The sequence below is a fragment of the Schistocerca serialis genome, chromosome 3, assembly GCF_023864345.2.
Source record: "Schistocerca serialis cubense isolate TAMUIC-IGC-003099 chromosome 3, iqSchSeri2.2, whole genome shotgun sequence".
Lineage (NCBI taxonomy): Eukaryota > Metazoa > Arthropoda > Insecta > Orthoptera > Acrididae > Schistocerca > Schistocerca serialis.
Window position 1 is genome coordinate 481,895,366 of NC_064640.1, and position 26,077 is coordinate 481,921,442.

General features: G+C 41.9%; 1 protein-coding gene across 1 annotated transcript in view; it reads right to left on the reverse strand.

The window, feature by feature from the left end:
- The window catches only part of LOC126470370 (chloride channel protein 2), a 516,483-nt gene extending 493,409 nt beyond the window's left edge, over positions 1 to 23,074 (reverse strand). The window contains exon 1 of the mRNA XM_050098185.1: positions 22,938 to 23,074. Coding sequence (XP_049954142.1) covers positions 22,938 to 22,994 — 57 coding nt within the window. The 5' untranslated portion in view covers positions 22,995 to 23,074. The remainder of the gene's footprint in view (positions 1 to 22,937) is intronic.
- Between the last annotated feature and the right edge of the window lie 3,003 nt (positions 23,075 to 26,077).

Here is a 26,077-nt window from a genome sequence, read left to right on the forward strand (position 1 = left end):
GCCAGAACTATACGCCGAACACGATGGTCTTCCCACTCAGTACCACTACGTGGCCGTCCAGAGCCTCGTCTTCTTGCGTGCGTACGTTCTTGTGACCACCGCTGCCTGCATTTCTGCCATGTCTTTCTGCAAGATCGCAGAAGGAACATCCATCTTCACGTAGCTCCATTACAGGACCTCGTTAAAACTCAGTGAGGTGTTGATAATGGTGTCTCTGTCGCCTTAAAGGCATTCTTGACTAACATCAGCTCACCCTCACCACGTCCAACCTCAAATGGAACTAACGCTCACGATTGTTACAGCGTGTATTTAAAGCAAACGTGATTTGCATCCTCATAGTGGCGCTACCAACGGCACTCTTATGCAGCTGGCGTGAAATTTAAATAGACATCATCTTTCAGATGTAGAAACACGTCTACCAACTTTCGTTTATGTCACACAAGTCCTTCTTGGTGCTGCGATTTTTTTTCCGTCAGTGTATTTCAGCCGAGTTCAGTAATTCTCGACTGCGCGTTTAAATGCGTACAAGTTCTCGATAGCACATGAAGAAATTACGACCTTTAGTGGGTAACTTTTCAATTCCGTACTGATCTCCCATTGGCTCTGAACGGAGGAGAGGATTCGCGAAGTGTGACTGACAAGCCGACTATTGTGATGTCACAAGTTCGTTGCGGGGCCCGTATTTCTTGTGGGTCCCAGTGTCTATAGCGTGATATCGTGTTTGTGTTGTGTGATGACAGGAGAAGGGAGAGGGTGAAATGCGATGACAGCACATAGCATATTCCTCTAGAATAGTAACATGAGGGTCGCCGAGCTTCGATGCAACACACAAAATAAGAAACCAATTTAGAGGCAGTAAACGTACTAATTCGCTGGTTGATGCTCAGATCTCAACCCCGTTCTCTTCGTACTGGGAATCATTATTACCCCAGCCTACTTACCTTTCCTTCTTCTGCCGATATTGCTTCGTAGCTGTCCAGGTATTATTTCATCTAATTCTATTCATAAAAAGGGCTCATGGTCTATGTTATTGTGCCCCTCTGAAGTGCCGTCAGGTGCATCGTCTCCTGCGCTTCGGCAGATATTTGCAATTTCATTTTTGCAATGTGTAGCTGGAATCAGCCCAAACAAATGATGCTCATCACATCTTTCATGCGACGACCAGTGTCGACGGAAAGCTTCTATTTGTTTCAAACAAAATGGTTTCCACAGCAGAATTTTACGTGTCATTCGATAGAACGGTCCCAAATTAGTCTAGTGGGATGTTCGTCTTGTCAATATGTATTAATAGGAACAACAAAACACAGAGAATAGCGAGTACTCCAGCAGCGAATGAGCAGCGCTGCTTGGTACCGGTAGCAGTCAGCGCAGTCCAGTGTGGTGCTGTCGCGGCTGGAGTGCTGGTTACTCTTCGTATTTTGCTGACCATGTTAATACATATCGATCCACCGCATTCTAAATGTTGTATGAAATATCCTTCTGCTCGTCTATTAACCATCGATCAAAAACGCATTAACATGGATTCTGTTCAAAAACGTGTATACTTATTTGAACGGAATTTCATGGAGTTTCTCCGATGCTCATAACAGTAGCTGAAATGTGGGTACACCACTACACAGAGGCAAAAGAAATGTGTAAAAGTTGGAAGAACACTGTAGAAATAATTTGCAGGTTATGCCGTGAGTAGCGATTGGTCGGATTCTCATAGCGTGGTCCTCACAGGGCAGAAACATCGACGGAGACTATTAAGCTTAGTGCTGAACAAAATGAAGCACGCTATTTAAGTTCAACATCCACACCTTGCAATTTAGGAAATACTCTCGCAAAGGATTACACACCCTCAGGCACATCTGCTGCACAAGTGTGTAATGTTCGTTACAAAGAGCTCCCACAAATCTGAAAATTGCTTTTTCAAAGGTAATCAGAAGACATACACTATCCGATCAAAAGTATCCGGACACCCCTATTTCCTGTAGAAGTGACCACTAAAAGTCACGTGAGATGGACCCGCGAGTGCGAAAGGAGGCGCGGAGCACTGTGTTGTCAGTAGAGAAGCAGTTACAGCAAAATCGGTTGTGGCCTCGAACATGGACTGATCACTGGGTGACACCCATCAACGAGCCTTGTTAAGCTGCCCAAGTGGGCTGTTTATTATGTGATTGTGAAGTGAGTACGTGAAGGAACAACCACAGCTAAACCAAGACCCAGTGGGCTTCATGCACTGCGGCACAGGGACCGTCGAGCATGGCGGAGGGTAGTTGTAAAAACTCGAATGCAATCAGCCGAAGGACTCACTTGTGAGTTCCAAAGTACTGACAGCAGTCCAGCTAGCACAGTGATTGGTTAGGAGTTAAAAAGAGGGGGAGCAATAATCGAGCCACACATGTCTGTAGTCATTGGTATGCGACGGTTGGGTTGATGTACAGAAAGACGCCACTGGACGACTGGAAACGAGAAATTTGGAGTGATGAATCAGGCTGTACTCTGTAGCAATCTGACGGAATGATCTGAAATTGGCGAATGCCTAGAGAACGTTACCCGCCGTCATGTGACGCGCCGCCAGTGAAGTAGGGAGGAGGCGATGTTACAGTATGAGGGTATTTTCCATCAGGGTGTGGCCCCGATTGTGCTTAAGAAAAGCTAAACCCGGAAAGATATGAGCACTTTTTATTGCACTGTGTATTTCGTACAGTAGGGAAACAGTACCAACATGACCATGCACCCTGTCATAAAGCAACATCTGTTGGGCAATAGTTTGCAGAGAGTAACATTCCTGAAATTGGCTGGGATGCCCAGGGTCCTGATCTGAACCCAACGGACCACATTTGGGACGACTTAAAACGTCGACTTTGCTCAAGACTCCAGCGTCCAGCATCAATATTTTCCCTGGTTTCTGCTCTTGAGGAAGAATGGGCTGCCATTCCTCCACAAACGTTCAGACACATTATTGTCAGCGTCCCTGGCACAGTTTAAGATGTCATAACGGCCAAAGGTCAACCCACTCGATATTCATGTCCACTAACAGGTGTCCCGATACTTTCCACCAGATGGTGTATCTGGAAGAAGATTGACATCAAATCCTGAGATTGAAACTGCTCAGTTCAACAAATCTTATTTTACTGAGGATGTGTAAAATTTGGAACGAATTAAAAGCATTAACTTACAAGGAAAACTCCCCATCACACCTCCATCAGTGGTGGTAAATTGGTTGAGTGGACAGCCCGTCAAAAACTGAAAACCGATGAATCATGAAAACAGGAAGAAGGTGTACTTAACTGTGTAAAAGGAAGCAAAATAGAAACAGTCAACGATCGAAGGTCAAGATGTGCAACATCAAGCGAATTCTAATAGCTGCGGCGTTGTAGTTATGTCGCCACTGTGTTGGAGTGGAAAGCGGGAGATTTGTGTTCACATGTTGGTCATGCCAATACTTTTTTTTCCATAAAATTATGAACTTTTTGTCCGATTATTCACGTGTCTGTTCTCCTTCCATAGCCTTGGCAATTGTCAAACTATGCGTTGGTTATAGAATATGAGTAATTTGGTAAGCATATATTACCACCGCAAGTAAATGTGATGAACAGTGAGAGTGGGCGAGACACCGCACAGACCTGTCACAGAAATGAAAACAACAAATAAACGGGTGTGAACTATGTTACAACAAAGGAATTCAAGAGTCAAAACTTTCAAAACGTATTGCAAGAGATTAACGCGTGGTACTTTTATAGAACAAATAGGAAATACGTACGTCTAGATGTCCCTTCCTTTCATTTCGCTCTTGCAAATGGACATTACTCCACAACAAAGACACACATCTGACTACAGCGAACAGACAAGTCAATGACCGGACGGAAAGTTCATCATTGCGTGGATATATGTACATGCGGGCAAGAGGGAGATTTGAATACGGATCTCCCTCCTCGTAATTCAACGCCGTGACCACATAACCACGACGCCGTGGCTATTCAGATTCGCTCGATGTTGCAAGATCTTGAGCGTGGACCGTTCACTGTTTCTATTTGCTTCTTTTTTCACGGCTCAGTACGCCTTCTTCCCGTTTTCATGCTTGATCTGTGCCCAGTTTTTGAAGGGCTGTCCACTGGGCCATTTTACGACTAAATCTAAGGAGGCTGCGATGGGGAGCTTCCTTTGTTAGAAGGAGATGGGCTTAATGAAAAGAAAAAGACAGCGTATATCTCGTGTTCTCTAAGTCAGGCAGAAACCTTTGGAACGGTCTTCGTATGGTTTCCCATGCACATTCGCTGCTGTCGTTTTTGCAAGTGAATTTACAGATAGAAAATATCTGGATAAAACCAAAAATTTTAAACAAAGTCGATAAAGTTTGTATGAGGTTCTTCAGGGTGAAATTGCAACTGAATTTTAAGTTAGCGGACAGACACACTCGTTGCGCCGACGACTACGACAGAGGAGCTAAGCACGGTCGTAGCATCCGCGAATTAGCATCTGGTCGTCAGTGACGCCGGCTCGTAACACCACTAACGAGACCCGTGGAAGAAGTGTCAGATCCAAATTATCTCGTATTAGGTGCTCATTCGCGATGTTCGACGAAACGGCTGCTCTAAATAAGCTTGCTTATGCAGCCGGTAAGTCACAGTACTCTGCCAGACAAAAAGTGAGAGCACAAGCTTAGCGAATTTCCCTAGTATAAGGCGCACAGAAGGCTGCCACGTGCACTCTTCGATACTGCAGTACAAAAAAATGTCTTCCCCTGCAATACCTCCCTGATCTGTATATCACTGATTATCATCTCTTTCTCAGTCAGGAAAAATTACTGGGAAAGCTGACGAAGAATGAAGGAAGGTCAGGGTTTAATGTATCATTAGCGACGAAGCCATTCGAGATGTTTCACAATCCAGGATTGGACGAGAATGAGAAAGGAAACCAGCTGTGACTCTTTCAAGGAATTTGTCCTGATCTTTATTTCAAACAGTTTAGGGAAACCAAGGAAACTAAAATTCGTGGCCGGATCGGCATCAGAGTATCGCTCTGCCTGAATACGATTGCACTACCTAAACCACTGCTCCATGCTTGACTACTTTTGATTTTTTATTTGCGTCAGGAACTACATTGACTGATGAAAAAGCACCGCCTCTGGCCTCAATGCATGCAATGAGTTGGTTGGGAAAGGTGTCATAAAATCGTTGTATTCTCTCCTGAGGCGAGGTGGCCCACAAGTGTTGTAACTCCATGCTAGCCATGCACTGGGACAGATTTGACGTCCTGGCTCGTCCCACACGTGCTCTATCGGGAACAGAACTGCAGATCTTGCTGGCCACGAGAATACCTCAAAATCACACCTACAGTTCACAGAGACAAGTCCCATGTGAGGACGAGCGTTGTCCTGATGGAAAAAAGGCAAACGATACTGTCACATGAGAGGTAACACATGAGGAAACACCGTGTCTGGATGTACCGTTGTACTATGAGAGTTCCCTCAGTCACTATCAGTTCTGACCTGAAGTCGCACCCGATAGCTCCACACACAATGACGCCAGCAGTAATACATCTGAGGCCCTCTACAAAATATTGGAAAAATGGTACTTCTCCCTAGGTCGCTCCTTACAGGCCGACGATGGTTATCCAGGATAGTGCGGAACCGCGATTCATCGCTGAACACAATCAGACGCCATTCAGCAGCAGTTCCAAACGCAGCCGTTTGTGTAGTGGTGTTAATGGTAGTCTACGCATGGGACGGTATAAAAATTTATTTGCTCCGACCAGTGCTGCAGGATGCCACAGAATATTGCAGGGAGCCCATTATATGGTCTCGGATATCAGGCACATGTGATGCGATTACTACGTGCATGGTACTCAATACGACGATCCTTGCTTGTGACAGTCTCACATGGCCGACTGGGATCTTAATTACGAGTATGCCTACTGTCACTTCCCCGTGCAGTCCATCACTGGGACACTGTCACATGCGAACGCACCACAGGCCTGGATATTATACAGTTCGACCAGCCAACCATTGGAGACGCTCAGTGAAGTCCCTTTCAAACTGTCAGATGCTGGGAACTCTGTTTCACACGAGTATGCGGCACCTCCGTGTCCTTCACAGTGATCATTCAATATCTGATGCTTTTCACGCTCCTTATATACCATACCTGGACTTGTAACAACACTAAACACGAGCTATGCTAATGCACTTCTGGTAGCCGTTCTACCTGTCACAAGGATTTTAAATCTAATCATTTACGAATACAATTCCGCCGATGGTGTGTACTTGTGCGAAGGTGCTTTGACGTCCACCTATGCCATCTGAGTGAGTGCTTCACTTTTTTTGGTCAGGCTGCGTGTATAACAATGATACATGTCGGTATTAAAAAATCCTTGCTCCGAGCAGCTTCATTTCACTACATGATTCTTTAATGCACAGACATATGTCTGAATCTGCCAATTTTTACACACAGTCACATAGTCGTGTCGGTTGGCTCTATGGAATTCCCCAAATTCGTGACGTTTTCCCCGGTTCTTCAAACGCTAGATTCTAGACATCTGAGTGACGTCCAGTTTGATCAATCAGTCTGCGCAAAGGTGAAATGTTTGTATTGTTTTTTGTTTCATTCGTTCTTCTAGATGACCAGTCCTCTGTTACACAAAGGTGTTGTGTGGTGAAATGCTAGGAACTAATTGTAAGCCGAGGAAATTTCTTCGGAATTCAGTCCAGTCATGCACAAGTGCCGTTGATTTGCCTCAGACCGTGTCCCATCTGCAGCCGAAGCTATCCTTCCTATCCTTTGGCCAGTATTGATAGAAAATACAATTAGTCTCCACAAAGGATCAGTCATAATGAAATAATGAACGTGAAAGACTCTTGAACTCTTCTGACATTAATTTGAATCATCTCAAGAACAATGTTGATGTGGAAGTGGCAGAGGATATGACGGCGGACTAGTGTTAAGGGGAATCTGGTTCAAATCTCTATTTAACTATTCTGATTTGGGTATTCCATGATTTTGCCAGATAATTCCGAGTGAACTGTCATATAATTCCTTCAGATGCGGCTACACTCGCACCTTTTTTCGATAAAAGTCAAAACTGAGATCTGTTCAGATGCCTAAACCGGATCGTTGACAAGACATTCAAATAACAAGAAAACAGTAAGCTCAGAAACGATTAAATGCGGCGGGAATCACATCGACAAAACGGTTATAAGCGTTTTCATTTAAGTTACTTTCAGAGGTGGCATACCTGTATCGAACATTTGAATTGTATCATCCCAGAAAATATTTTCAACTGTCGAGTTTATTGCTTGGTTACAGATAATAATAGAGTGGTACTTAACAAATAATGAGATTAATTTGATGAGCTCGTTAATATTTTTGACTAAGGAAACGTAGAAAACTGGTTTATTGGCAGCCTTTGACATTTATTTACAACCATGTGCAAAAAACGGGTATATTAACTTTGCTTGTGATCTTCCGCTGAGCATTCTTCCCTTACGACCTTGAAACTGAAAAACTGGCTCCAGAAGACAGCTACTCTGGAAAGATTACGTCAGATCTGTGGAGAGATGCGCCTTTTGCAGTTACCAGCAATAGCAATAGCTTTTTTTTTTGAGTTAATGTCTTCACTAATGTTTGCACACTTTTTGCTCTTCTTCTGACTGGTCTGCGTCTACAGAAAACACTTTTGTGTGTCTGGGCCTGCCTTGATGCCAAAAATTTTATTAGTTTCATTAACAGTAGTTTCAGCAAAGTGTTCCAATCATAAACTGGATTTTAGTTCCATAAATTCGTGAAGTACGGTAAGACATACAGGGTGCTTTCGTGATGATATTACCAGCATTCGGGGATGACGGAGAAGTGTGTGCGTGGCCTTGGAGTAACTAAGTTACGCCAGCGCTGCTTACGAACCGTTTCACAAGCCTTTTTTTTCTGTAGCGATCTCCTGCCTCTGTTGAACCCAGAGAGGTGCACGCACCGACAAGCAGAAATTCGGTGTCGCTCCGCGAGACACACTGTCGTTGCGCAGATGGTACTCGATTAAGCTTATGACAATTTTGGTGTGTCTAGAACATTTTTTCGTGGTATATTCTGGCGCATAATGAAGGATTCCGTTGCGGACTTGAACCTGTCTCTATCTTCTCCCAATGAATGCACTTTTTAAGAGCGCTTAGCGCAGTGTAACGACGGCCGGCTTACACCACACAACGGTACTGCGCCTATGTGAGCCGCCTCGTGCACTGACAATGCTTAGCGCCTGGTAGGCCTATGTTTGCTTGCGTGCTCTCCGCTGTCGCCTCTACCTCGCTAAATACTTGGCGGCGGATCGCACCAGTCTCTCTGCTATCACAAGCGGTAGCTATATGCTGCTGCGCTCTCTCACTAAAGTTACACCGTAGATTATCTTGCACATCTTCCCGACTGACGACACAATATTCGTTCTTGCATTTCGAAACATGCTACTTACATAGCAATATGCACTGGGCGACGTAACCATGTAGGACTTGAGAGAGGTACAAATCACCGAGCTGCGATAGTGATTTATGTCTATGCAATTTTATCGATGACTTTGTAACATTCTCATTCGTTTTGACGAGTTAAATAATTTATGGCTTTTGAAATGTAAACTGTTCACAAAACGTTTTCGTCGTACTAATGATCTTTTTTTAAAAAATCGAAAACCTGCATTCTCAGTGCAGCGCAGTAGAGCACGATGTGTCCCCAATCATTAACGGGACATTGCGGCTTATGTGGATTGTATTGTTCGTCAACATGCCTCAAAGGCACTTTTGAAACTTAGCCCGTGAACGCATTGTCACTTCACTGCAGGAAGGCAGGATAGTTCCTTCAACAACGCTTCGGAATTTTCCATCTCTAATAATCTTGGTTTTTATAAGACGTCTAAATTTGATCTTACTTCTTTTACTAAATAATGTCTTTTATTTAGTAGGGAAACAGGGAGTGAAGAGAGGGCTGAACGTGCTGTCGAAAACGAGCTCATTACGTGTGGAACTAGATGGGGATGGGCAAGGATGGGGAAATAAATCAGCCGCGAACTCTTCAGGGATATCGTCCCGTCATTTGCCTCAAGCGATTAGGGAAACCACTTAAATCGTAAATCTCGATGGCTAGACGAGAATCTGAACCGCTGTCCTCCCGAAAGCAAGTCCAGCCGCCATGAGCGAGGGCGCCACATCACTGTAATGAATTGACTGACGCTCGCCAAGAAAGTCTTAATCCTTTTCATCGCAAAAAGGTTGGCTGACAGGGGTACGAGAAATAATGCCGAACTACATTTTCTGATTTTTGAAATGAGAGCCGATATCTCAGCACAATTAAAAACCTGACCACAGTGCCTTACAGGATGTAGATATAGAAATTATTAACGGTGATCTCTCTGTTGAATGGGAACAAGAATTTTGTTATCCTCCTGGTGGGATGGTATTTGAGAGGAAGAGGTTATATGTTGGTACCAGGTATCGCCCCTTCTTTTGATACAAAATCATCCATAACAACATAAAATCTGTATAGTCTACAAGCATTCATCACAGACATAACACAACAGAGTTTCAGAACTGACTCATTATCCACAGAACAAAGGAATGGACTGTTAAACCACATTTACTACGACCTCACTAAGAACCAAATGGTGCTTGTCTTCAAATCTCATTATTGTATGTGAAGGTTTACATCTGAGGTGGAACGATCTCAACATAATATTAAGAAACTGAAAGTGTTCAAAGAGAAACGAATTTTATGCCAGAGCGAGAAACCTGGATAATTTGCTTTCCACCCTTCAGAATTCAATTTGGTGATTATTTTAACACTTCCCACACAATAACGCCCACCTTTTCCAGTCTGGAGGCATCATATCCAACTACTGTTCAAGAGTCTGCCAAGACAAATATTGGAGCTGATCGTGAACAGAACTGATCGGTAATGAAACTGAATCCCTTGCCGACAGAATAATTTAAAGAAAAACCGGTGATGTGGACGTCTGTACAATTTACAGCATTCTTGATCTATGAAAATACAATACATTCTCTCGAGGGACTCTTTTGTAGGATTTTCACGACGGCCGCGCGGGCCAGCCGCGCGGTCTCAGGCGTCTTGTCACGGTCCGGGCGGCTCCCCCTGTCGGAGGTTCGAGTCCTCCCTCGGGCATGGGTGTGTAATTAAGTAGCGCGTAAGATTAGGGACCGATGACCTCAGCAGTTTGGTCCCATAAGACCTTACCACAAATTTCCAAAAAAATGGTTCAAATGGCTCTGAGCCCTATAGGACTTAACATCTGAGGTCATCAGTCCCCTAGAACTTAGAACTACTTAAACCTAACTAACCTAAGGACATCACACACATCCATGCCCGAGGCAGGATTCGAACCTGCGACCGTAGCGGTCGCGCGGTTCCAGACTGATGCGCCTAGAACCGCTCGGCCACAACGGCCGGCACAAATTTCCAATTTTTCACGATGCACACGACTACTACAAGTAGATGCTGTTGTGGAAACTTTGTCACCTCGTCAGACATGAATGCAGTTATAGTTTCACGAGGTTTCTTACAAGTGGAATAATCAGATTTTACAACGGATAACGTAACGTAGAACATTACTGCGTTTTCCCATTTTGAACCCATAAATTTACGTAAATCATAAGTGCACTGAAATCCAGACAATTATTTTTGCAATAATTCTCGAAATTTCTGCTCAGCTGAATTGATGTTCCGTTCCATGTCCGTTTATGTAAATGCAGTACTGATTTACCGATTTCCCCTCTAGTAAGGTTCTTATTGCATAGGCAAACAGCAAGCAGTTTCTCACGAGCATATATTGCACAACGCCTTTTGCATCACAGCTTCCCTTCGTTTAGTTAGGTAACGTTAGTGTGTCTCTAATAAACCCGTTGTTTACAGGACGTTCCGTTAGAAGACGAGAGAAGAGGGGAGGTACAACTTCTCAGTCCTTCCCGTCGGTTTCGTAAAAGGTGTGAATCGTTTCCTGCTCCGTTCATGATAATCTGGGTTCCTGGGGTTTCCTTTCGCAATAACGAACTTTAAAACCTACTGCGAATTATTTTTTCGGCCTCTATACTACCAGACAAGCTTGGTTTAGAAATTACGCTGTGTTTCAATTTGTAATGTTGTTATAGTACGGATGGTCATATTCGCATTAGTACGCCCTTATTACTTTCTGACCTTATGGTGACACAGTCAAATGTGGAAATCGAGATGCGATACTTGACATCTTTCACACGTACGAAGAATAATGTGAAGATCATTTGATCTTAGCCTTTTTGGTCGTTTTTTAACGCAGTGACCGATGACTATGAGCAAATTCTTATCTCGAAATATTTACAGTCACAGCAGGTTCATCAACAGATGACAACCTTTACCTAAATATTAAATATTATTTTGCGAAGCACACGTAGAACGTGATCAAACTGTGGTGGTCTTGTAGAATCCAGAATGCTGTAGCTTGTTGTAGTTTTCACTCCGCAAAGTGGTTTGGTGCATGAGTCCACGCTAGTCTACCCTGTGCAAGTCTCCTCATTTCTTTAACAACTGAAATCTGCAGCCACTTGAACCTATTTAATGTAGTCAGACCTTAGTCTCACTCTACACTTCTTAGCTCACACTCTTCCCTCTATTACCAAACACACTACTCCTTGATGCGTCAGAAAGTATCTCATCAACCGACCCCTTTCGTCCGTCAAGTCGAGCTACAAATTTCTTCTCTTCCCCAACTACTTTGATATCTCTTCATTAGTTAACTGATGTATCAGTCTGATCATCAGCACTGTTCTGCAGCGCTACATTTCAAAAGCTTCTATTCTCCTCTTGTCTGGACTGAACATCGTACACGATTCACTTCCGTACGAGGCTACACTCTAGAAAAATATAGTCCGAGAAGACTTCTCAATACTTAAATTTGTATTAGATGTTAAAATATTTCTCTTTTTCAGGAAAGCTCTTCTCGCTTTCTTTACTTTACATTTGCTTCACTTCTGTCGTTCTCAGTTACTATATGCGTCTGAAAATTCCGCTGAATTGTCACAGAATATGAAAAAAACAAGAGTTACATACAAAATACCTCTATTGGCCTTTAAAGCAATCACCATCGCACTCGTTTCATTGCGAAATGGAGCAACGCGTTAAAATTAGGTCTCGCTTAAAATTAGGGAAACGGCAACGGGGACTCGGCAAGTATATGGTATTGAAGCAGTGAGTAAACGCTTTAGAGACGGAAAGGACGGAGTCGATGACGAGCCGCATTCGGGTGAAGACTCACTATCCCTGACAACATCGAAAGAGTGCGACGGATGCTTGCGTATGATCGGTGGCTGTCTCCGAAAATAAGAGCAATAGAGCTGAAGATATGCAAAGATTGTACAAGAACTGCTGTTCAAGAACATTCGCAGACGTTGCGTATGTCCAAAAGCGCGTGACCATGGCGCTTCGAGCAATCCACGAGAAGCGTTCACTGATGGTTTCCAAAAGCTTTACAATCGATGTCAGAAGAGTGTTGCATCTAATAGTGATTACTTTGAAGGCCAGTAAAGACATATAGTATGTAACTCCTGTTTTCTTTACTTTCTGAGACCATTAACCGAATTTTTCAGAAGCGCTTTGTATTCTGATGCCCACATAGCAATTTCTATCTACTTCTTTCAGCGTCTCGTTTTCTAATTCAATCGCTAGAGCATTACCTAATGTCATTCACCAAAACTAAACTATTCTTGTAGTGCTTCTGTTTATGTTAACCTTATGAGCTCTTTTGAAGCCACTGTCTATACTGTATTGTTAAACTGACGTTCAAAGTCCTCTGCTGTTTGTGAGAGAATAATAATCCGGTCGTCAAATATCAAAGTTTTATTTCTTCTTTGACAATGGGCTACGATTCTGTCTCACTCCCTTCTTAACTACTGTCTATCTTCTATTTCCTTCGACTCTTATAAACGCAGTCAGGTTTCCGTGCAAGTTGTAGATAAACTTTCGCTCCTTATGTTTTTTCCTTGATAACTTGAGAATTTCAAAGAGTGTATTCCAGTCAACACTGTCGGGTTTTTTTTTAGAGGTACACAATTACTGTTAACGTAGATTCGTCATTCTTCAGTCTATTTCCGAAGTCGGAGGGTCACTATTGCCTCAGGTGAGGCTGCATTGCTTCGGAACCTAAACTAGTCCAGTCGGCTTCTACCAACGTTTCCAATATTCTATGGATAATTCGTATTAGCATATAGCAAAGCAATGTAAACTCTAATACAAAGAAAAGACGCATACGAAGAAGTTACGCAAATAGGACACAAATTCATATTCAGTGGAAAATGCGAAATTGTAAACTTTGGTGGCAGATGTATGAATGTGTGTTGCTGCAGCGCAATGTCACCGCGCAGCTGACAACGATCGTAAACAGGGGACATGTCGATAGCAGGGCCTATTCATTCCGTGTACTCAGCTGGACAGTGACTATGCCTCGTAAACAGGCGAGTGAACAGTATACGGCGTTATCAGCTTTTGGGAGAGGACGTGTAGTTGGGTTGAAATAAGCCGGTTCGAGAAATCGGCGAATCGCTCGACGTTTGAATAGGAGCGATGCCACCATTCGACGATGTTGGCAAAAACGGGTGAACCATGGCCGAACACAGCGTCAAGATGGAAGCGGTCGACCTACAGGGACGGAGAACGGAGCAGTCGTGAGAGGGGTACTCACCGCCCCGGATTCATAATTATCATAGACTCGAAGTGCAAATGATGCTTCATCATAACGACCAATAACAGGGGGTTTACAGAAACGGGGTGCCCTCTGCGCCAGGTGCCATTGACATCCGTACATCAACAAGCCCGTTCGCAGTGGTGTCGGGCACATTCGAAGTGGAATCTTACTGACTGGTGTAGAACTGCCTTCAGTGAAGAATCCCGCTTCGAATTGGGCCCTGTTGACCAGCGAAGACGTGTCTAGAGACGCCCCGACAGCGGTGGGATAACAAAGTAGGCTGTCGCCCGCCACACGGTCCGACAACCAGGAGTGATGGTGTGGAGTGCCATTTCATTTCATAAAGGACCCCTTTGGTTGTCATCTGCGGCACCGTTGCACCACAGAGGTACTCGACAATATTCTATGCTCCGTTTTGTTTTCCTACACGGTAAGCCATCCTGGCTTACATTCCAGCGAGATAATGCCCGCCTGCAGACGCCGATAGTTTCTACTGACGGTCTTCGTGCTTGCCAGACTCTACCTTGGCCAGCAAGGTCGCCGGAGCTGCCCCCAACTGTGAGGGTTTGGAGCATTACGGGCAGGAACCGAGTCAGCTTGGTATTTTGACGATGTAACGCGCCAATTTGACAGAATTTGGCACGATATCCCTCAGGAGGACATCTAAAAACCCTATTAGTAAATGCCAAGCCGAATAACTGCTTGCATGAGGGCCACAGGTGGACCAAGGCGTAGCTGATCTGCTCAGTTTCTGGAGCTCTTTCTCTTGAGTAACTCATCCAATGTTTTCTGAAAGCCGAGCAGTTCTAGGCGCTTCAGTCTGGAACCGCGCAACCGCTACGGTCGCAGGTTCGAATCCTGCCTCGGGCATGGATGTGTGTGATGTCCTTAGGTTAGATAGGTTTAAGTAGTTCTGAGTTCTAGAGCACTGACGAAAAAAATGGTTCAAATGGCTCTGAGCACTATGGGACTTAACATCCGAGGTCATCAGTCCCCTAGAACTTAGAACTATTGGAACCTCACTAACCTAAAGACATCACACACATCCATGCCCAAGGCAGGATTCGAACCTGCGACCGTAGCGGTTGCGCGGTTCCAGACTGAAGCCCCTAGAACCGCTCGGCCACTCTGGCCGGCTGTACATACATCTAACGATTTCTGCTCCACTCGTATAATTCCTTCTTAGTGCTTAGTTTTTTTTCTTTTGGTGTATATTCACTGGTGGCAACGACCTTGCCGCAGTGGATACACCGGTTCCCGTGAGATCACCGAAGTTAAGTGCTGTCGGGCGTTGTCGGCACTTGGATGGGCGACCATCCAGGCCGCCATGCGCTATTGCCATTTTTCGGGGTGCACTCAGCCCCGTGATGCCAATTGAGGAGCTACTCGACCGAATAGTAGCGGCTTCGGTCAAGAATACCATCTTACGACCGGGAGAGCGGTGTGTTGCCCCATGCCCCTCATATCCGCTTCCTCCACCGGGGATGACACGGCGGTCAGATGGTCCCGGTAGGCCACTCGTGGCCTGAAGACGGAGTGCTTTTTTTTATTCACTGGTGCATAAAGGATGTTGACATTGTTCTAGTACATAAAAAAATACATGAAAAAATTTTCACACAACTTTCTGGATTCTACAACATACAGCTTTGGCGAGTTGCATTGTGATGCTTGAAATAATGGTCCTGTAAATATCGCTACTCACTGGTGAGCGTTTAGTAGCTTTAAGCTACCTCAAGGGGAATATATACTTCAGTGCAGTAACTCGCTATAGCTTGTTGTTTATATCTGAACTGTTTTCTGAAATTTGTAGGCTTGAACGCTACGTTAAGTGCAAGAGAAAAAACGTACAGAACAACACGGCATCGTTCCAGAACCTTTGGAATCATACTCATAGTACGACACCTACACAACGAATGAAGCTATTGGCCGCAGGTTTAATCGACGCAGGTTGGTTGGTTGGTTGGTTGTTTTGGGGAAGGAGACCAGACACCCGAGGTCATCGGTCTCATCGGATTAGGGAAGGACGGGGAAGGAAGTCGGTCGTGCCCTTTGAAAGGAACCATCCCGGCATTTACCTGGAGTGATTTAGGGAAATCACGGAAAACCTAAATCAGGATGGCCGGAGGCGGGAGTGAACCGTCGTCCTCCCGAATGCGAGTTCAGTGTCTAACCACTGCGCCACCTCGCTCGGTTCGACGCAGGTAAAATACTATTAGTGGCGATGGTCAGGTAAAGGATTAATCGAAATACAAGTCGTCAAATATTCTTCCTGCAGCGGTAGGAGTAAAAACCACAATTTTTGGTAGTTTGAGACGTTTTGAAACGTGGGCCGCTCTATTTCGAGCACCCAGATGCAAGATTGAATGAGAGAAAAGTCGTGACAATGTAATGTTGTCAGGTGGAGAAAATAGCGATATTCAGTTTTGATACATTCCTTCTTTTCGCAGATCTGGAGACGTCGGTGATTGTAATGCTTAAGTTTTTTCTCGCACTTTCATTTGATTTATTGTGATTTAAATCTACTTCGAGGTTATTACAAGCTGAAGATCATCTTTCTTGATGGAAGGAAATTGTGTCCCGCTGCCTCTGAAGCATAAAGATTGGACCTAGCTAATATTGCATGTTACTGAGTGTTCAATTGGCACGTTCCACATCATCTTATATAGTGAATGTTATCTATGGAACGTGGAATTAACTAACTAACCAACTAACTAGTTAGCACGCAAAATGTGGAGCTCAGGACTCATGCAAATGATCACGTATTATATTGACAAACAACAAAGCTCGAATCGGCCCGAATTTCTGTTCTCACCGTCCTGCAAGACATGTAATAGAATTCAGTATTCAACATTCTTTCCAGTTTTGTTACTTTAATTGAATAGTTATCTTACACATGATGCGTGCTTAATGTTAGTAATTATTACACAAGATTTTTGTTAAAGCTAGTGACTGCCATTGTAACGGGTAATATTATTAACAAATGAGTGGCTATTTTCACACCTAAGATAGATTTTTTTGTGCACAGTAGCAATATGATGTGGTAAACCTCTATCACTGAGTGAAATTCAACCATAACTATCAGCTATTACGCTGTAGGTAATATTGAATTTCCTCTTAAATTATTTCAAAGCCAGAGATCGCAGCCCTTTACCCAGACCTCTGTTAACAACACTGAGTCATTACACCCTCTATACGATATCCCCAGACTGGTTAAGCGAGACAATTTCAAATTCTGTTGTTTCCAGACAATCCTAGAAGCAAGCACATTGGTACAGCAAACAGTGCTGCTGCTCTCTGCGTGTAAATGGTTTAGTTACTAGAATTTAAGATTATCGATAAATTCTTGTATATAGAAAAAGTGTTCCTCTTAACTTTGATCAATGTGTTTACTGTTGTTCTCTATCAATGTGTAGTGCTAATAAGGTCTTCGAACCCATTGGTGGATCGATGGAAGTTGATTTCTCTTAAACGATTACATATTCAGTAAAAAGTACGCGTGCTATTAACGTTACGTGATGATACTCTCGAGAAAGAGTAAGAGAAGACTTGGCGTTTTGTATCACAAGCGTGGCGGATGTGCAAGCACTTCACCGTACTTATCAGCCATGAAATACTAACAGGAAGATAGCCCACTCCCGTACATTCTCGCTCCACGCGGGTTGCTGGGTACACGCAGTATTTGCGATAGGAGACAATTTCTCGTCCTGGTACACAGATCGCGTTGATATCAACCCATTTTTGAAATGTTCGTACATGCTGAGAAAATGTTAATTCGATGAACTCAATAATTCTGTTTAAACGCCTTTTTAAAGTAGTCTTGTTCTGCGCGTTTCTTTCAAATGGTTACACTGCATTACACTGTTATCTTATCAGCAACAGAATTCCATCCAAAGGTGATGAAGGTTTATAATGAGTTTGCTTCTTCATGTTCAATAGTTAAAAAATGGCTCGCTGGTTTCAAACGTGGCTATACTTCTCTTGAAGATTCTCCCTGTCACGGACGTTCCGCAACTGTATCGATAGATGAAAGTGTGGAAAATGTGCACAACACGGTACTGGATGAGTAGTGATCAAAGGTGTAATCAGACAGCTAACACTAAAGGCATATTTTAGATTCTTTAAATTAGGGAAAGCTTCGTACATTAGGGACGCCAAATTTATTGAACGCTGACCAAACGCAAACGTGCAAATGAATTTTGAACAACGTTTCGACCGTTTTAGGAAGAACACAACAGAGTTTATGACCATATTTGTTACTGAGCGTGAGGTATGTATCCACGATGTCACATCGAAAACGAGACTGTGGTCGAAATAAATAGTGGAAACTACTATTCGTGCAACAAAAATGACGACTTTTTTCTGGGTTCTGTAACACATTCTTCTTATGAAATGCCTTGCATAATGGGTAATAATAACTGACGCACGCAATGTGGGTCTTCTTGACAAATGTGGAATACGTGGGAAGAGGCTTGGATGCTAAAACGAAGACTTGTCCACGAAATTGTTTTGGCAATGAGAAAACTGAAGCATCTGAAGTAAACATTCAGCATCTATGTATTGTCTAGATGTTGCACCCTTTTACCTCCGTTTAATCTCACGTCTGCAGAAATTTGTGGCTGGAATTCGTTTCTGTACAGTGAAGTCGTCATGACTTTATTAGATGTGTAGTCTGCAGGCTTTTCCTAATTGTACTTCTAGGCTGGAATCACCTCACTACAAAAACTTTGAACGAAATGCATTGATCTAAAACAGGACTGCATCAAAAAGTATTGCCAGGCCAAAAATTTATCTTCTTGTCCTCGGATGTATTTGAATGGGTATTGCTGGACGTCCCAAAGTACTCTAAGTAATTACACATTGAATTCTCTAAGAAGAAAACCGTGTTATTAATTTGTTCCATTCTTGAAGAACAAAATGGCATATATTTATACAAAATTCAAAATTTCTTAAGAGGAAAATAACTTCTTAGCCGCGATCGCTGTAAAAAAATATTCATTGTACACAGACGGTTTCGACAAAGCTAAGTTACCATCTTCACATGTTAGTCTTGCGACGCCCTGGTAAGCATGGCAGACATGTTCTGTTAGAGGAACGATGATTTAGCTAATTGTGATGTACACAGACATTTTAATTTTGACTTGCCAACGCATCACTCATTTCATGTTTTATGTATCTGGAAATTCAATGGAAAGATTTTGTGTGTAGACGGCACAGCATGTTTGTAACAAGTTTTGCGGAAACAGATTATCTACAATAACGTTTCTTTACAGTGATCTCGGCTAAGAAGTTCTTCTCCAAAGTAATCACTACAGATCGCCCCTACAAACTCAACATGAGCAAACTAATTCAGAATTTCGATACTGCATTTATATTTGTTTTTCTGTTTGGGACCTGTTCTCCAGTCGAGGGCAGATTATGTGGAAAAGATTAGTCTGATGGAGGATTAGTACAGTATGTTATTGGAAGCATTGTTTATGTATGAAAAACATTACATCTTTCATGTACGTAAGTGGTGAAATTGAACTGGAAGGGGTATGTTAGGTCACAGTGGAGAACTGCTTGAAAAAGATATTCAAGTTTTCCTCTTATACACATACTCCACCTACGAATCCAAGCTCATACACCTTCTAGCGATCGGCAAACGTTAGCACTCAACACGCACAGATCATCACGAGACCAAACTAGAAGGAGAGATAGAATCAATTCAAAGGCGTGCTGTTAAAGATATAAATGGCCAGTTGAAGAAAGCTTCGAGTTACGTTATTATTAATCTAAATATGCAGATATGATTGCTCGTGAGAGTCTCGTCAGAGTTTTCACTAGTTGCTTCATGGAATGAATGATATAATTCCTCCCGCACCTCCCGCCGATGATTCATAAATATTGTTGCAGTGCCCCTGCAGTAACAAAATACGCCAGGCACGAACCACGAAGCGCTGATTGTGTCTTACACTTCTCCAACAATTCGATGTTTAGGGGCAACGCCCAAAACCTGTAGCAAAAGAAAATTCCAGAGCGGATGAGGGGTTCGTATGCTCCGTTTTTCAGGTGAGACACACAGTCGTTCGTCGTTTATGTACTCATTCATAGATTACTGTGGTCGTGGTCATTTCCTTTACTCATCACAGTGAACAAATAACATAAGATCTTTAATGCCGCTCATTCTTGTCACTGGTTTCGTACTGTTGTTACCTTCGAAAGTATCTCGACATTGTACAACTAGTAGCTAATGCTTGCGCACTGAAATAGTTTTATATACTTCTTCCAAGGGCGTCGCAAAACATTCTCTTTCTTCGTATATCTTTATAAATAATTTTATCGTCCTCAGATATCTTGAAGTTGTTTGCTGTGTCCTGTATGTAAATTTCGAATAGCACTGGTCTTAAAATACTTCCTTGATGTGCGTCGGACGTCAAATTGTAACGTGCAAAACTCATTGGATTGATGAAACGAAGGGTGTTTTCTGCGAAAGAAGGTAACAACATGACACTTCGAACGATATTCCATCAGGTAAAATCCAAGCTTTGTTGAAGTAACAGAGAGTATTCAACGAAACATCACACACTGGACCGAACTTTAACGTTTGGTGCTTAGTGATTCACTTCCATAACACGTTCAATGGTAGAGTCACGCTCATATAAATTCGCCACATTTTTCTTGAATACAATTTAGTCAATGCATATAGCTGACAAAAGCGGACCGAGAAGCCCCAGGAAACAAAAGGAAGCAAAACAACTTGTAATTTAATATATTATAAAAATGAGTGACGATGCTGGAGATATGCAAAGTTTTGGGCAAAGAGAGCTTGTTGACTGTCTTCGAATACTTTCAGTATTAATTGTTTCATTACCTGATAGCACTCCCAAAGAGTGCGTGATAAAGTAGCAACAGTCATCGTCTGGAACTGTGATAACGACAATCTGAGTTCGTGATTTCACATCTAATTCGAAAAATACCTTCAGCTCTGACACTTTCGTTTGTTCAAGAACAAACCACTTCGCAACAAACGATAATTTTTGGTTTGCGGCGAGCAAAGCAATGTTAATCAAGAAACGCGTTGCCAGTTCCGCAACATACAGTTTCGAAAGCATTCAGTATGCACTCTGTCATGGCCTTTCCTTTCAGTCAGGCTTTAGCTACTAAGCAAGAAATCTCAGCAGCTGCGCGAAAACAAGACTTTCGTTCGTGACTCTCTAATCTGTCGGCCCATGTTGAATTTCAACTGCTCTCATTGTAAACGATCGATCGCAGAGGCTTAACTAATAAGTTGTGTAGATCAAGAAGCCATTTCTTTAAAAACTTAATTGTCAGTGATTTATAAATATTTCAACTTGGAATTAAAATATTGTTGACTGTAATGTTCAACGAATTTAAAATCATTGTTGATACTCTTCTTAATTTGCTCATCACGATTTAAATGAGTGTTATTTTTCTTTAGATACATAATGAGTCATTTCAGTGTTGTTATTCACGCATGTTCGATGACTTTTAAAGTGACAAGTTACAAAAACATTTTCCAAACCGAGAACTTGTATACTAAAAGCAGTAAAGCAAATGCATCAATAGTGATGGAAAAATGGAGAGCTGCACCTAAAAACGCATAATTTAGAAATACTGCTGTAGCGAAGACAAACTGAGATCAATTTGTGACGAATCTGAATATCATGCTTCGTGTGTCGTGATTATTATCTGAAATGGACATCATCTTAACTCAAAGAATGAACAAATAACACACGCCGGTGGTCGCGGTCGAGTCAGTGGTGAATTTCTTTGTAGTAAGACAGATGCCGAGCCATTCATCATTATAATTGGTTAATGTCTTCATAGACCGAAAAATAAATGCAAACAATGTAGCTGCTCAATTTTTACCAGCGATACATATTATACTAACAAATGTACAGAGACACTGGGTGCAGAAAGATGTTTGAAGGATTAAAGCATTTTAGCGTCGTCGGAATTGGAATTTTTAAATAACACTATTGTTTATCTCGAGTTTTTTTCCCTCTTATATACGCATCCTCGTATATGAGCCCAACCAAAGCGTGTAAATGACAAATTTGTCATCGAATCTTACACTGCTGACAGTATGATGGAGTTATGCCCTCTGATCGTGTTCTGACTATTCTAAATACTGCGATCGGAGCGTAATGAAGAACATGAACTGACTGTTGCCACTTGGGTGATACACAGTATTTGAGTTTTTAAATCTTAATTTCCGTTTTGTTTGTGCAAGCCAGATGCAGACACAAAATCTGCACAACCAGTTTTTTACAAGTCAGCGAAATACTTCGAATATTTTTACTCGGGGATAAAACAAGAGAAAAATTACTGCAACCCTCGAAAGTGGGAATCCTATTGAAGAGAAACCTTTGGAGACACTAAATCTGGCAAATCACAATATATTGGAATGTCATTCACGAGGACATGTACGACCAGACTTGACTGAATGAATAACTTTATCAACAAGTTAACGTAAAGGAGTTCGCTGGGTCGTCTCAAAAGATCACAGACAGAAACAGGTTTTCAAACAAGGGAGGCATATCAAATAATTTTCTCCTCCAGGCTACATTATCGGGATTAACATATAGCGAAACACTTTGGATCTATAAAAGAGTCCTGCAATGGTCTTAAAAGCTCTTACGTGAATTTCGTAAGTAAATATATCGATAATTGCTCACTTTTTCATTCATTTGGGACAGTAAGTATTTGGCAACATACACTGACAATTAAATAATTGCATTAATTACTCCTTGTTGCTATTTTTTCCGTCTGTGTAGATCAAGAAATGCTTGGCTGAACATCAGAGCTGTCATATCTTTCCCTGAGGAACGAACCAATACAGCGGAATATGTAGTCTTCTCTTTTCTTTTAGATATATCTTTTTATGCTGCTGTTGCTCATAGTGGTAAGTGAATAACTGTTTCCACAGAAATCATCTGCTCAAATCGATGTAAATACAGTAATAACACCGATATCTAAATGTTTCAGTCATTTTCGCTGCCGCACCATGTGCAGCAACAAAGACCGGTAGATACTCAGTGAGTGCACGCGCGAGTTCTTGACGCGCGGAAGCCTACAAAATTCAAATGCATGAGACTTTATATGGCTCAAACAAGACATCTGATTATGTGTGGCAAACCCTTCGTGCTAATTTCTCGCTGTCATACAAATACACACTGATAATGACAAGAAAGGAATTGATTTAATGCAGAAAACGTCGGCTGATATATCATTAGAAAGGAAATATTTTTACTTACCAACGTGTGCTGGAAGCCCAGCTCATTTGGGACGTGTAGCCTGTCAACCTGACCCATTTTGGGTGCTTTGTGATATTCAGCTCAAGCGAGGAACACTAGGAAGCAAGCACTGGGCACAGCGATGTGCACGGCATTGTAGTGCGTCGGCGACTGAGGTGGGGAGAGCAGCGCGACCGCCACCTGTTGACGGGACGCTAAACTACCGACGAAGTCAAATCAGCGTCCAATTTTTGTATCCTTTTCCTTTACGCGACATAACAGTCAACAAACGGAGTGAACGGCAATGTTATGCACCGAGACTAAATAGTATTCATTGCTGCGGCAGCATATAATGCTCCAATTAAAATGTTTTAAAATAACAGAGTTGTAAAATGCCCCATTTGTGAACCATGTTTCAGCTATTGTTGGGCACCTCATTTCCAAACAACAAACATGTGTAACAATTGTACTGACAACTGGGTTAAGGCATATGCATTTCAGAAAAATTAATACTACAAATATTATTAAAATACCGTGGAACTGTATAGTTCTATCTTTACAATATCTGTCTGCCTTTTTTGCTTGGAATGAAGACCATTCATACCTACCTGAAGCACCAACTTCGCGAGGGGTGGGGACGACGGGTTTAAGGTGAAGCATCGATAGTGACGGGATATGTAAATGCAGTCCATTCGCGTGAAATATCTGCCGACAACAAACTGTGTGATGTGATTGTCTCATTTCTAACGACGCAGTGAAATCAATTTACTTGTAAAAACTGCAACCAGGCAACGCATGAAGGAGCAATGCAGATCCTCATTGATGGTTCTTCACAATAAAAGCGAAATGTGTTGAACACAATATTATGAACATGCAGTAACGATAACAATATATTGTTAAGTACACCGTAGAAACTGAGAGAGCCAATACAACAAAAATAATAGTTTAGTAAAATGTATGATGAAAACCATTCCTCCGTGTTTTTAATAAATGGCTCTGATACGTGGACACGCGTGCTCTGATAAACGAACACGCAGAAACCGAAGTTCTTTAACAGCGATATGTATTTATTTTCAGTTGCTGCCGCTACCGAGTCTTGCGCTGTTAAAGGCAGTCGGAGGATGTTACATGGTACTATTGCTCCACTCTCCTGCAACATTCCTGTCGCCTTTTCTTTTTGTCTTTATGTACCCTTCAGTTCCTCTCCGAGTCGAGGTCGCAGTGCTACTCGGAACACACAGAATCAGGAAATTTCTAAAGGTAACTTCTATTACTTCTTTGAAGCATGGGTCCGCAGCTGTTTCTGAACACCGATTACAATATTCACTGGAGTCGTTTTCGGTACCTGGTAAATATTTAGGCCGTTAATCGAGTGTAGGATTTCAGGAAGTGGAACATAAGACACAAAGATGCTTCGCTGCGTTATGGGTGCGGCGCTTAGAAATTCATAGACTGTAACTTCTGGTACCGTGTTCAACCAAATCGGTGCTGTGTGTAAATAAACCATTGTCGCTGAACCGTAGCTGATCTCAGCTGCAAGTCTTACCCAAGTGTTTTACAAATATATGGAGCAAATGACAAAAACAAATATCATACATGATTAGATTCTAAAAGTGCATCGCCTCAGAATTTTTTAAGAAAATTTGCTTATTTGTACTCATTTTAATGTATCAGTGGGAGCTGATTCGTTGTCGTCAGAACCCCAACTCATATATGTCACAAATCTTGGAAAGGGGGGAATGAAGCCAGAAATCTGAAGTCCCATCCACATAGAACTTAGATTTACAAATATGGGAAAGAAAAGAGGCAATGACCTAATGAAAGGATTAATTTAGGGCAATTACAGGAAATGGAAATCTGAGAAGAGATGGAAATAGAAAGCCATGGAGTACGTTAGCATAAATTTTTTTTTTAAATTAACAAGGCGGGGATATCAAACTGTGGACAACTTAAGGCAGTTTGGTCGGAAAGATATGGAGCACAGATCCCTTTGGTAGTGGGTACAACGCTCTGCTACTGGACATTTAGAGACGCGGACGTCCGCAGAAATTTTTCATGGGGATGCATTACTTTGCAGCCACCATGTTTTATATAAATTGACTGGACAATCTCGTGACTTTTCATGAGACGAGAGTTTCATAGGTGACAAAATATTTATTATATCCCAGAGGACTGATTTTTTTATGGGTAGAATACTTCGATATTTAAAATGTAATTGTGATTTCATGATTATCTTCAAAGTAATTCTTCACGTATTTTTTAAACGATTATGGATGTTGCACACTTGTGAAGTTGGTTATCTAAAATTATATCCTTGTATGATTAAATCTCACATGTATTCACAAAATGATCAATAAGTTAGAAAATAAACAGAAAAATATTTAGAAAAATAATTTATACTCGTATACCGACAATGTTGTATTGATACTGAACGTGAAAAATCTGACGTAGGAAAAAATTGGAAATGAGAAAACTGTTGGTTACAAACAAAAATAACCAGTTATAAACAGCCTTTGATTAATCTTCCTAAAAAGCGAAAATACCGAGAACAGACTTAAAAATGCTTATACATTGTCATCTATAACTTTGCTTTCAAAAAATACATCTAATCACATTCACAAAATATGCTGTTTCAGTCATGTAAAGTGAAAGCTTACTAATTATAGCTCGAAATAACAAAATAATTAATTTTTCTCAACAGGAGCTGACAAAGGAAAGAATAACCATGAAGTACTACATGTGATATGGAAATACACAAAATGTAATATTACAGCCGAAGCTCTTTGAAGGTGAATAATAATCCTCGACGCAGTTGCACAAACTTATCAATGATTAAGTTAGTAAAATCAGATTTTTCAATCACTTTTCTTCCGTGAACACTTGGCATTCACAACCTACACAACTTGTTTTCACTCACTGTAGAACAAAGTCACATTTTTACTCTTCGTTGAGTCATGAAGGATTGTTCAACATGTAGTTGCAAGCAAAGAAAGAGCAGTTAATAGGGCCTTTTTTGTAGCAGGGAAAAACTGTATGTTATCACTAATATGAATGACTGACACATCGGTACGTAACTGTGACCAAAACTCATACCACAGTGTTGTTTCAGATAAGAAGTTATCAATACTTTAATAATTTTAATATTCGTTGCTGTTTTGTCA